Consider the following 12,376-nt stretch of genomic DNA (forward strand, 5'->3'; position numbering starts at 1 on the left):
CTCCCCAAATCCTCCTCCCCAAGCCCCCTTCCTAGACCTTCTCGCCAGGGCCCCCCCCTCCCCAAAACCTCTCCGCAAATCCTCCCCTCTATCACCCTTCCCAGACGCTCTTCTTCCCACCTCTTGCCACTCCTCCGCCCGCCCACCAGGGGGCGCCTCAGCGTGCTGCCCCCGCCCCGTGGCTCCCCTCCCTTCCCGCTATCCTCCGCGGTCCCCCTCCGCGCTCCTCTCTTCTCCTCTCCCTTCCCGTGATGCACCGCGCGGGCGCGGCGGGAAGGCGGGAGCCAAGATGGCGGCGGCCTTGACTGAGCGGAGCTGCCTGGAGCTTAATGCGGTTGCTCGTTCCCCACCCAGACGCCTTCAGGAGGTGGTTTTTAACCCACCCGGAACGGCTCCGCTTCCCGCCGGTCGTTACGGAGACAGCGCTGGGGGGTTTTGCTACCAGGAGAGCGCGCAGCTCGCTGCCGTTACCAGGAATCGCTTCGTGCGATGGTGAGCGTGGGCCCGGGGACGGGCCTAGTTGTGGAGGGGGTCCCCGGGGGGGCCTCCTTCGATCCCTCGGCCTGCCCCCGGGCCCCTCATGCTCGCGTTAGCTTCACCCTCACCTCCTCGGCCCGCTCATTGCCCCGCTGTGCCCTTCATCCTCACACACCCCTCCCGTTTTTATCCCTCAGGACCACATCGGGAGACACTGTGGAGCTGGTGGAAGAATCTTTGGATGTCAACCTCCTTAACAACGCCGTCCGCCTCTGTATCCGAGGCTGCCCGTTTCTGCCGGGGGGTGTGCACTTCTGCGAGCTGCAGAGCCACTTGGTCATCCTCCTGATCACCGGGCAGACCGTTCATCGTCTGTTCCTGCCGCATCCCGCCCGAATGTACCGCAGTGTGAGTACTGCAGCCACCGCTTCCCTGCCTGTGTCGGCCGCCAGTCTTGCTCTTGCCCATCAGGAGCTCTAGGTGAAGCTGCCGAGTGCGTTGTGGAACAGCACAGGCCCTTGGTGTGCTTCTTAGCAAGGGCACCAAGTGCTGCTTCTCACCTGTGCTGCTTTGGGATCATTTTGGGCAGGACAGTTAGTTTTCCTTGGGACAGAGTGGATTTAGGTGGGCTCAGGAGTAGATTTCACCAGGAGAGAGTTAATTTTGACCAGGGCAGTTCATTTTGGTGGGGACAGAGGGGAATTTTGTAGTGGGTGGTGTTAATTTCAGCCAGCACAGCATTAGGTTTGGTAAGAGCAAAGTTAATTTTGACCAGGGTAGGGTGAATTTTGATGAAAATGGGGTGAATTTGGATGAGAGTAGAGTTAATTTTAGCTGAGACAGAGTTAGTTTTGACCAAGAGAGGTTTTTCTTACAAGACAGAGTGAACTTTCTGTACTGTAGGATGGGTTTTGTCCTGGACAGTTCATTTTATCTAGGAGAATGTTTGATTTTGGTGAGAACAGAGCTAGTCCTGGCCAGGAGAGAGTTAATTTTCATGCCAGTAGCTCCTGTGTGATGCCATGTTTAGGATTTGTGACCAAAACACTGTTAATAGCTCACTAATCAGCTCCTTTTTGCTCACCAGTGCTTGCACAGCCTCAAGGTCACTTCTCTTTCTCACTTCTTGTGAATAGATTTGAGGGGGTGCAGTGGTTTAGGAGGGGACACAACCAAGCAGGTGACTCCAGCTAACCAAAGGGATGGTTCTTCCCACCCTGCTTAGCAGTAAGAGGGGTTTGGGGGGGAAGTTCCTTTAGCTCAGGAGCTGGCTGAGTATCAATTTACCCAACCTTTGTGTCCTTTCTTTTGTTTTCTTCTCCCTTTTATTTGCTTGTGCTTCACTTACTCTTCAATTAATGTTAGGGTTTTTTCATCCTGACTCTCCATTTCCTCTCTTTCCTTCTGCCTTCCCTTTTCACCCATCCCATTTTGGGATGGGAGTGACCAAGCAGCCACTTTTGGCTGGGATGGAGCTGGTTTTTCTTCCAGATACCCTGCAGTTGAGTTTTATTTTCCTCTCCTTCCTCTTTCCTTCACTTATTAAGCCATTTTTTATCTTCACCCACAAGTTTTTCCTGCTCTTACTCTCCTGGAGCTGGTGACAGGGTGGGGCAGTTAGCTTCCAGCTGGCTTCCTCCCCAGCAGCTGACCCGTGGCATAGCTCTTGGGTGGGGATTTGTCCTCTGGGCCAGAAGGTTCCCTGTGAGGATGAGGAGAAAGTTGTTTGGGGTGAGGGTGCTGGAGGCCTGGAGCAGGCTGCCCAGAGAGATTGTGGAGTGTCCTTGTGTGGGGAGCTTGCAACCCTCCCTGGGCACTGTGCTGCTGGGCAAGCTGCTGGGGGTGCCCTGCTGGGGCAGGGGGCTGGGGCTGGGTGATCTCCAGAGGTCCTCACCCTGCTGTAGCTCTGACAGTGCTGCAGTTGCTGTTCCTCAACTGTCGCGTGGGTTCTTGTATTTCCTCCTGACTTCTCCTCTCTGCTGTTTCCCTCCCCCCAGGAGCTGATCACAGAGAGCCCAATGCAGTCTGTGTTCACAGATTTTGGCAAGATTGACTTCAGAGATCCTTGCAGCTACTGCACCATCCCCAATGTGCCAGGGCTGGCCCCCAACTCGGTCGCCTCGGCTGCGTGGCTGAGCAGCGAGGGGGAAGCTCTCTTTGCTCTGCCCTCAGCATCTGGAGGGATCTTTGTCCTTAAGCTGCCTCCTCAAGATGCACCTGGTAAGGAGAAGGAACAAAAATATGTCCTCCTGTCACCACTCAGTGTGACATCATCCCCCTCCAAGCTCTGAGCTGTGCTGCAGTTTGATGTTGGGGTTTTTGGGGTGTGTTTGTCCCATATTTGCTTCACACGCAGGGAATAAGCAATAGGACAAGAGCAAATGGCCTCAAGTTACCTCAGGGGAGGTTTAGGTTGGACATGAGGAACAATGTCTTGTCTTTGAGGTTTGTCAAGGCCTGGCCCAGGCTGTCCAGGGCAGTGGTGGAGTCCCCACCCCTGAAGAGGTTTCAAAGCCCTGGAGCTGTGGTGCTGAGGGCCATGGCTTAGCAGAGACCTGGCAGTGCTGGGTTAACAGTTGGACTTGATGAGCTCCAAGGGCTTTTCCAACCTGAATGATTCTGTGATTCTGGGGCACAAGTCTTGTGAGGAGCATCTGAGAGACCTGGGGTTGCTGAGCCTGGAGAAAAGGAGGCTGAGGGAAGACCTTCTGGTCTTCTCCAACTCCTTGAAAGGATTTTGGAGCCAGGTGGGGGTTGGACTCTTCTCCCAAGGGAGAAGTGACAGGACAAGAAGCAGCAGCCTCCAGCTGCCCCAGGGGAGGTTTAGGTTGGTTATCAGAAGAAACTTCTTCCCTGAATGGTTCTCAGACACTGGAACAATCCTGATGACTGAATCCCCATCCCTGGAGGTGTTTAAGCAGCACAGAGATGTGGTGCTGAGGGACTTGGATTAGCAGCAGCATGGTAGCGTTAGAGAAGGGCTGGACTCAGCGATCCTCAAGGTCTCTTCCCACCAAACCAATCCCATGGCTGCATGAAAAGCTCTCATCTCTCCTTCCTGAAGCCCTTGGTTGTGGCAGTGAAGCCTTCTTTTACCAAGAACTCCTTTTCCATCTCCTTTTGGTTTTGGAAGGCACGGTTTCGGTGGTGGAGCTGAAGCAGAGCTCGGTGATGCAGCGTCTCCTGACCGGCTGGATGCCCACTGCCATCAGGTCAGTGTCTGGTGGGGCAGAAGTGGCACTGTTTGCATCTTTTTCCCTTCCCTCTCCTGGTCTCTAGGTTGGGAGGGCTAAGTTGAAGGCTCTGTTTGTATCCTGCCCAAAGAAAAGTGAAGTGGGCCATGGGGCCTGTCAGGGTGCAGAAGTGGGGACGTGGAACGGTGGATTAGCTCATCTTAACGAGGTCCTGCTGGCTCTGTGTGTGTGTGTCTGTGCCTCTGGATAGCTTCTAGCTGGTAATTGGCCTCCCAGGATTTGCCCAGGATATGGCTGGTGGCCAGCACAGATTAAGGATTACAACAGTTGGGGATGTTCTTGGCCTTGTTCAGGAAGGTCAGGCCTGTTCCTGACTGCTGTGGGTGGTGTGGATGCTCTGTGGGCACACAGGGCTTGGTGTTGGGTTGTTATTTTTGTGGTATCATGGTGCTCCCAGCCTCATTTGAGGTCATTAGGTGTTCCCTGATGCCCAGGATGGTTTTGTCCATCAGTTGTAGGGCTGGTCAGATCCTGCCTGCTCTATGGCTCCTGGACAAGCTGAAGCAATGGATCTGTGTGAACCCAAGTGCAACAGCCTGCAGATGGGTTGGAGCAATCCTGGTATCAACACAGACTGGGGGATGAAGGGTTGGAGAGTAGCTTTGTGGAGAAGGTCTTAGAGGTGCTGGGGGCTGAAAAGCTGGAGATGAGCTGGCTCAGAAGCCAACCATATCCTGGGCTGATCCCTGGCAGCAGGGGCAGGGAGGGGATTCTGCCTCTGCTGTGCTGAGACCCCACTACAGTGCTGGGGCCAGCTCTGGAGTTCTCAGCACAGACATGGAGCTGTTGGAGCAGGGCCAGAGGAGGCCACAGCAGTGATGGGAGGGCTGGAAGCCCTCTGCTGTGAGGCCAGGCTGGGAGAGTTGGGCTTGTTCAGCTTGGAGAAGAAAAAGGCTCCTGGGAGACCTTCTGGTGGCCTTTTGCTGCTTCAAGAGGCTGAGGAGAAAGCTGGGAACAGGTGTTTGAGCAGGGCCTGTTGTGACAGGAGAAGGGGTAATGGTTTGGAACTAAAAGAGAAAGATTTAGTCTGAAGAGAATGGACAGATTTCTGCCCCTGAGGGTGGTGAAAGCCTGTCCCAGGTTGCTCAGAGAGCTGGGAGCTGCCCCAGCCCTGGCACCGTTGCAGGTCAGGTGGTTTGGGGCTCTGAGCAACCTGCTTTAGTTGGGGCTGTCCCTGCTGACTGCAGGGGGGTTGGCCTAGATGACCTTTAAAGGCCCCATCCCACCCAAACCAGTCTGGGATTGGGTGATCCTTCACCCACCTTTGTCTGGGGAAGGTGAGGCTGTTCTTCAGCTCAGGCAGCAGCAGCGGGGAGCTGTTGTGTTCCTGGTGTGCTTGGACTGCCCTGCGCGCTGGGTGCCGGCCCACGCACCCCCAGGACATTGCAGTCTTCTCCCCTTGCCCCTTTATTTTGGAAGGCAGTGTGACAGAACCCCTGGTCCTCAGCTGTCCCCCTTACCCTTGGGGCTTTGTTGTGAAGCTGATGAGTTCAACTCTGTGTCCCCAGAGGTGACTGTGGCCCCTCTGATCTGCCTGTCAGCCTCTCGGTGCACTGCCTGGAGCATGATGCCTTCCTCTTTGCCCTCTGCCAGGACCATAAACTTCGGATGTGGTCCTACAAGGTGAGCTGAAGCCTGAATTTTGGCAGGAGGAACCTCTTCCATCGCTGCCTGGCTGACAGTTTGAGTCCTCTGAGGCAGAGGCTGGGATCCAAGGTCATTTGTGGAGGTTGGAGGTGTTGCTGCCTGTGGTGGGGGTTGGAATTAGATGATCTTTAAGGTCCCTTCCACCTCCGTTGCTGTAGGAGGCCTACAGGAAAGCTGGAGAGGGACTATTTATAAGGGCCTGTGGTGTGAGGGCAATGGGTTGAAACTGGAGCAGGGGAGAGTTAGGGTGGGCATTAGGAAGATCTTTACAGTGAGGGTGGTGAGTCTCTGGAACAGGTTGCCCAGAGAAGTTGTGGACACCTTATCCCTGACAGTGTGTAAGACCAGGCTGAATGGGGCCTTGAGCAGCTTGGTCTAGTGGGAGGTGTCCTTGCACATGGCAGGAGGGCTGGAACTGGACAACCTTTAAGGTGCCTTCCATCCCACACCATTGTGTGACTCTATAATGCCTCCTAACCTGGAATATTTCCCAGGGATGGGGCATCTACCACCTCTCTGGTCAACCTGAGCCAGGGTCTCACCACCTTCAGTGTCAGGAGTTTTTGTGGTGTGTTTGTAGCCACATTTGGAAGCACAGAGTGGCTTTGATGCACCAAAGCTGCCTGCGTGGAGCCAAGGAGCAGCAGTAGGTTATTTACAGACACCGTGGCAGGCAGCAGGAGCCACTTGGAGGGCTGAGGAGCGCTCCAAATGGATTTTCTGCTGCTTCAGTGCTAGCAAGAATGGCTCCTTGTCATCAAGAAGTTAATAAAGGCCTCTGCTTGCTGCATGCCACTTGCTCCAACCACCCGTGGCAAAGCTGATGGAGCAGCGCTGCTGCCTTCACGGCTCAGCGGTGCTGGAATGCAGGAGGGAGGGAGGGGAAGGATTAAGATGAGCTTTCCAGCCTTAATCATACTGTGATCCTCCCTGCCTAGGCTCCCAGTGCTGCTGTGCTGGTGAGAGAGGGTGAGGTGAGGTGGGGAAGGTGCTGAACAGTGGTCTGGGGAGCAGGTATGGATGCTCTCGTCTTGGGAAGAGCTTAGGTTTAGAGCAGCTTGGAGGTTGGCCTTGATCTCAAAGGTCTCTTCCACCCAAACCCATTATATTATTCTGTCCCCCTGGTGGTCTGCTTGCTCTGGTGAGCAGCTTAGAGAAGCCTTCCAGTATGTGAAAGGGGGTGGAGAGGAACTTTCTGTAGTGATAGTATGAGAGGTGATGGCTTCAAACTGGAAGAAGCTGGATCCAGATGAGGCGTGAGGAGGAGGCCTCCCTGTGAGGCTAGTGAGACACTGGAACAGGTTGCCCAGGGAAGTTGTGGAGGCTCCAAGCCTGTAAGTGTTCAAAGCCAAGCTGGATGAGGCCTTGAGCAACACTTGGTCTAGTAGGAGATGTTCCTGCCCATGGCAGACAGGGGTGGAACCAGATGGTCGTTAAGGTCCCTGCCTAAAGCAGTCTAGGATTCTATGATTGTTTGTTTTTAGGGCAGGATCTGGGCCCAGAAGGGGAAGGATGGGGGAAAAGGGCAGGTTCTCAGCCCTGAGCCTTTCCTGGTGCCTTTCTTTTGTGCAGGATCAGATGTGCCTGATGGTTGCAGACCTGCTGGAGTTCGTGCCTGTCAGCAGGGACCTGCGGCTCGCAGCTGGGACCGGCCACCGCCTGCGACTGGCCTTCTCCCAGTCCCTGGGGCTTTACCTGGGTGTCTACATGCATGCACCCAAGAGAGGACAGGTATGGAGTGCTGTTGGGGCTTCCTCACTGCCAGTGCTGCAGGGAAAATGGGTTGTTTCTCCTTGGATTTGGGTCTGGAAGGCGAGAAGGTTGTGAACTCGCGTTGGGTCTGGAAGTTGTAAAGTTACCTTGAAGGTGACTTTGTGGATGCCCCCTCCCTGGAGGTGTTCACAGCCAGGCTGGATGAGGCCTTGAGAAACCAAGTCTAGTTGAGAGGTATCCCTGCCCCTGGTGGGGAGGCTGGAGCAGATAATTGCTGAGTTCCCTTTCAACCTAAGTCATTGTATGAAGACCTGCGTGGACTTCCTTGATAGGTAGAAAAGGATGGAGGAGAGATGCCTGGTGTTACAGACCAGGAACAATGAAGCTAAACCCAGTTGTGTTGAGTCAGTGAGAGACAGATGAATGCTCCCTGCAAAAACAAGAGTGTGGCAGAAGAGAACATTCCCACATCTGTGTGACCTGCAAACCATCCCTGCTGAAGCAGCCCCAGAGAAGGGCAGTGAAGCTGGTGAAGGGTCTGAAGGACAGGGCTGGTGAGGAGCAGCTGTGGGACCTGGGGTTTTTGAGCCTGGAGAAAAGAAGGCTGAGGGAGGACACCCCCTGGCTCTCCATGACTCCCTGAAATGAGGTTACAGCCAGGAGAGGGTTGGTCTCTCAGTTACAGGACGAGAGAAAATGGCCTCAAGTTGCCCCAAGGGAGGTTTAGGCTGGACAGCAGAAGATCTTTCACTGAAAGGGTTCTCAAGGGCTGGACAGACTCACAGGGAAATGGTAGAATCCCCACCCTTGGAGGAGTTCAGAAGATACAGAGATGTGCTGAGGGGCATGGTTTAGCACCAGCCTTGGTAGAATTAGAGAGCAGTTGGACTCAATGATCTTAAAGGTCTCTTCCAACCATAGTGATTCTTTGACACGGGGAGAATGTTCCCATCAGAGCATTTAGGGAGAGCAGAACTCTCTGAATAACCATTTTTGCTCTCAGAACACTGCAGGATGCAGAAGCCCTTGCCCTGAGAGGAGAATTCCCTGGGTGATTGAGCTGATCTCTGAGTCCTAGTTCACGTGGTCCCCTCCTGTTCTTGGAGGCTCTTGAAAGCACATGTGAGCCGTGGGAAAAGGAAAGGTCCAGAAGGAGCTGAACACATGGAAAGAGAGAGAGAGAGAGAGAGTGTGTGCTGGGCTCCTGGGAGCATGTGGACACGTTGCTGTGGGCTGCCAAATGTTGGCTTCTGCTTCTTGGGTGGAATCATAAATTTAGCAGGAGAAGAATGAAAGTCCAGGGCAGTGTCATCTGCTGGAGAGCTTATCCCTGCTTTTCTCCTGGGGATTCACATATGGAATACAGGCTTTGGGTGAAGGGTTTGGAGAACAAGTGCTGTGAGGAACAGCTGAGGGACCTAGGGAGAAGGAGGCTGAAGGGAGAGCTTCTGGCTCTCTGCAACTCCCTGCAAGGAGGCTGGAGCCAGGTGGGGGGCAGTCTCTCTTCCCAAGGAACAAGTGGCAGGGCAAGAGGAAATGGCCTCAAGTTGCCCCAGGGGAGTTGTAGGTTGGACATCAGGAACAATTTCTTGCCTTTGAGGGTTGTCCCTGTCTGGCCCAGGCTGCCCAGGGCAGTGGTGGAGTTTTCATCCCTGGAGAGGGATTTCAAAGCCCTGGAGCTGTGGTGCTGAGGGCCATGGTTTAGTGGTGCCCTGGCAGTGCTGGGTTAACAGTTGGGCTGCATGATCTTCAAGGTCTTCCCCAACCAAACCCATTCTGTTGCTCTGCTGTCCCACTGGTATTCTGCTTGCTCTGCTGAGAACACCCAGAGCTTGATTTACAAATGGCTTGAGGGGTTTCCACCATAACCTCCTCACTTGCCCCTTGCTGTGCTGTCCCTGCAGTGCTGGCTTTAAGGTTTTCCTGGTTTAGTCTTTCAAAGACAGCTGCACATCCTTCAGGTTGAGGCAGAAGTGCCTCAGAGTGCTGCCCTCCTCACAGTTGTAACCTTCTAGCGCCTTCCCTGGTGTATTGCTCAGCAGATGCCTTATGAAATGTCTCTGTAGTTTTGTGTCTTCCAGCTGGTGAGCACCGAGAGCAGCCGCTACAGCCTGGACCACATTTCCTCCCTCTTCTCCTCCCAGGTGAGCACAGGGCCCAGCTCCACCAGAGCCACCAAGAGAAGAGTGTGGGAGGTTCCTCTGAGGGATCAGAAGCCTAGGCTGGGGGGACCCCACCTGGAGCACTGCATCCAGTTGTGGGGCCTGCAACACAAGAAGGACATGAACCTTGCTGGAGTGGGGCCAGAGGAGGCCACAAAGCTGATCAGAGGGCTGGAGCACCTCCTGTGTGGGGACAGGCTAAGAGAGTTGTGGCTGTTCAGCCTGGAGAAGAGGAGGCTCCAGGGAGACCACCTGGTGGCCTTTCAGTGCTCAAAAGAGGCAGGAAGAAAGCTGGGGAGGGGCTTTTTACAAGGGCTTGTTATAAAAGGAGGGATGAGGGCAGATTGAGACTGGAGATTAGGAAGAAAGTCCTTACAATGAGGGTGGGAAGACACAGGAACAGGTTGCTCAGGGAGGTATTCAAGGCCAGATTGAGATGAGGCCTTGAGCAGCCTGGGCTGGTGGGAGGTGTCCCTGCCCATAGCAGGGGGGTTGGAACTGGATGACCTTCAAGGTCCCTTCCAACCCAAACCCATTCTGTGATTTGAGTGGAATCAAGAACTCTTCCCAGAGCCTGGCTGGTGACGTGGGGGGATGTTTTGCTGTTGAGTGCACAGAGCACTGGTGTTCTTGAGCTGATGATAAGAGAGGACATTTGTGCCCTTCCTCTCCTAGGAGACTCTTGTTGACTTTGCCTTAACCTCGGCCGAGATCTGGGCGCTGTGGCACAACGAGGAGAACCAAACGGTTGTGAAATACATCAACTTTGAGCAGTGAGTTCCTGTCTTTGACAGCCTTGGGTGGGTAAGGGCTGGAGCAGCTCCATGGGTTGCTTGGTAAAAGAGCCTCTCAGCTCTTCTTCTGTCTTGCTTGCTGGAGAAGTGCCTCTTCTTCTTGTGGTCCTGTGCACAACTGAGTCTTCCTGCAGGGCTCCTGGATTGGGCGCTGCTGAGGCCCTACCTGGGGTCAGTTTTGAGCCCCTCACTCCAAGAGGGACATTGAGGAGCTGGAGCAGGTCCAGAGAAGGGCAATGAAGCTGGGGGAGGGTCTGGAGAACAGGGCTGGGGAGGAGCAGCTGAGGGAGCTGGGGGTGTTGAGCCTGGAGAAAGGGACACTGAGGGGAGACCTGGCTCTCTGCCGGGAGGAGGCTGGAGCGAGGTGGGGGCTGGTCTCTTCTGCCAAGGAACAAGTGACAGGACAAGAGGGAATGACCTGAGGAGGTTTGTGTTGGACATGAGGAGAAATGTCTTAACCCAGAAGAGTTGTCAAGGCCTGGCTCAGGCTGCCCAGGGCAGTGGTGGAGTCCCCATTCCTGTAAGGGTTTCAGAGCTATGGAGCTGTGGTGCTGAGGGCCATGGTTTGGCGGTGCCCTGGCAGTGCTGGGTTAAGGGTTGGACTACTGGTGGAGGTGGCAGGTTTGGTTGAGGTGGATGCTGCTGGGTGTGCTGTGTGGAGCCTCTGCAATGCAAAACTCCTGTTTGGTTTGACTTTGTTTCTCCCAGAAACGTGGCAGGCCAGTGGAACCAGGTCTTTGTGCAGCCTCTGCCTGAGGAGGAGGTGACAGTTCGACACGATCAGGACCCCAGGGTGAGCCTACTGTAAAGTAACACCAAGCAGCAATGAAGCTTCTCTACCCAGGAGAACATTAAGAGCCAGTTCAAGTGTACTTGTGCTCAAGGATATGATGTAGTAGTGGCTCTGGTAGAGTTGGAGCTGATGATCTTCAAGGCCTTTCCCAACCACAGTGCTTCTGTGACATGATATTGACAGACTCTTCAAATGACTCCAAATTAAAGAGGACAAGCCTCAGCCCTAGGAGGACCAGCTTTACCACACCATTAAAGCCCTCAGCAGGGTTATGAAACCAGAAGTGGAGGGATGAGGGGAAATTCCAGTCAGTCCACAGAGAGCCTTGGGACCAGGCATGAATAAAGAGGACCTGGAGTGGTGTGGCAGCAATGTTCTGTGATGGAAGCTGCTGAAGGGGTGAAAAGGAGAGGTTGGAGCACGGTGTGGGTGTGAACTGAAGGTGTAAAGGAACACAGAGGCAGGGGATGAGTTTGGGAATGGGAGGGAGGACCTGAAGCAGTGTCTGGAATGCTCTGCTCTTGACCTGTGTCCTCTAACTGAGCCCTTTCTGCAGGAGACCTACCTGGAGTATCTCTTCATGCCCGGGCGCTTCAGCAACGCTGCTATCCAGAAGGCTCTGCAGGTTAGTGAGAGGCTGATTGGTGCACACTCAGCTCATCTTCTCCTTCCTGGCCCTTCAGATGTGAGGCACCAGGACTCCCTGGAGCTTATGGCAGGCCTCAGTTTGCACTGGATGGTTGTAGACCTGTCAGGGGTCACTGGAGCAAGTCGGTGATGTTTCTCCTGTGCTTCAGCCGGTGTGTGCTGATGGTGGGAAGCAGGATGTAGCTTCCAGATGATGTTTTCCCTTAGGACAGGAGGTTGCTGAGCTTGTTTTTCACTGCTTGCTGCTTTAGCTGGGCCAACAGACTTCTCAGCTCCCTGTGGTTTGGTGTCTTGGGATCTACCCACTTGGGTCTGGCTTCTCCAGGGCTGTTGAGGGGAGAGCAAGGCAACACAAGCTTCTGCTGCTCTGATAATTTTGCTTCCATGTGCTGTGACCTTGTGGAGGCCAAGCTGAAGAGAGAGCTGCTGGGGAGGTGTGCAGTGCTGCTGTCCTTGCAGCCTAGAGCTAAAGTGAGGAACAGCTGAGAGACCTGGGGTTGTTCAGCCTGGAGAAAAGGAGGCTGAGGCTCTCTACAATAACCTGAAAGGATGTTGGAGCCAGGTGGGGGTAAGGCTCTTCTCCCAAGGAACAAGAGATGGGACAAGAGGAAATGGCCTCAAGCTGCCCCAGGGAAGGTTTAGGTTGGACATAAGGAACAATTTCTTGCCCTTGAGGCCTGGCCCAGGCTGCCCAGGGCAGTGGTGGAGTCCCCATCCCTGGAGGGGTTTCAAAGCCCTGGAGATGTGGTGCTGAGGGCTGGTTTAGTGGTGTCCTGGCAGTGCTGGGTGAAGGGTTGGACTCACATAATCATAGAATTGTTTGGGTTGGAAAAGACCTCCAAGGTCATTGAGTCCAACTGTGAACCCACCACCACCATGGCCACTAAA

At 54.4% G+C, this 12,376-nt stretch overlaps 1 protein-coding gene across 1 annotated transcript in view; it reads left to right on the forward strand.

The window, feature by feature from the left end:
* The first annotated feature begins 271 nt into the window (after positions 1–271).
* Positions 272–12,376, forward strand: part of NUP160 (nucleoporin 160) — a 40,022-nt gene continuing 27,917 nt past the window's right edge. The window contains exons 1-10 of the mRNA XM_054171964.1: positions 272–492; positions 675–885; positions 2,475–2,697; positions 3,611–3,689; positions 5,240–5,354; positions 6,951–7,109; positions 9,158–9,235; positions 9,929–10,026; positions 10,756–10,840; positions 11,397–11,465. Of these exons, the coding sequence (XP_054027939.1) occupies positions 290–492; positions 675–885; positions 2,475–2,697; positions 3,611–3,689; positions 5,240–5,354; positions 6,951–7,109; positions 9,158–9,235; positions 9,929–10,026; positions 10,756–10,840; positions 11,397–11,465 (1,320 nt within the window). The 5' untranslated portion in view covers positions 272–289. The remainder of the gene's footprint in view (positions 493–674; positions 886–2,474; positions 2,698–3,610; positions 3,690–5,239; positions 5,355–6,950; positions 7,110–9,157; positions 9,236–9,928; positions 10,027–10,755; positions 10,841–11,396; positions 11,466–12,376) is intronic.

The sequence above is a fragment of the Dryobates pubescens genome, chromosome 22, assembly GCF_014839835.1.
Source record: "Dryobates pubescens isolate bDryPub1 chromosome 22, bDryPub1.pri, whole genome shotgun sequence".
In the NCBI taxonomy this organism is placed as follows: Eukaryota; Metazoa; Chordata; class Aves; order Piciformes; family Picidae; genus Dryobates; species Dryobates pubescens.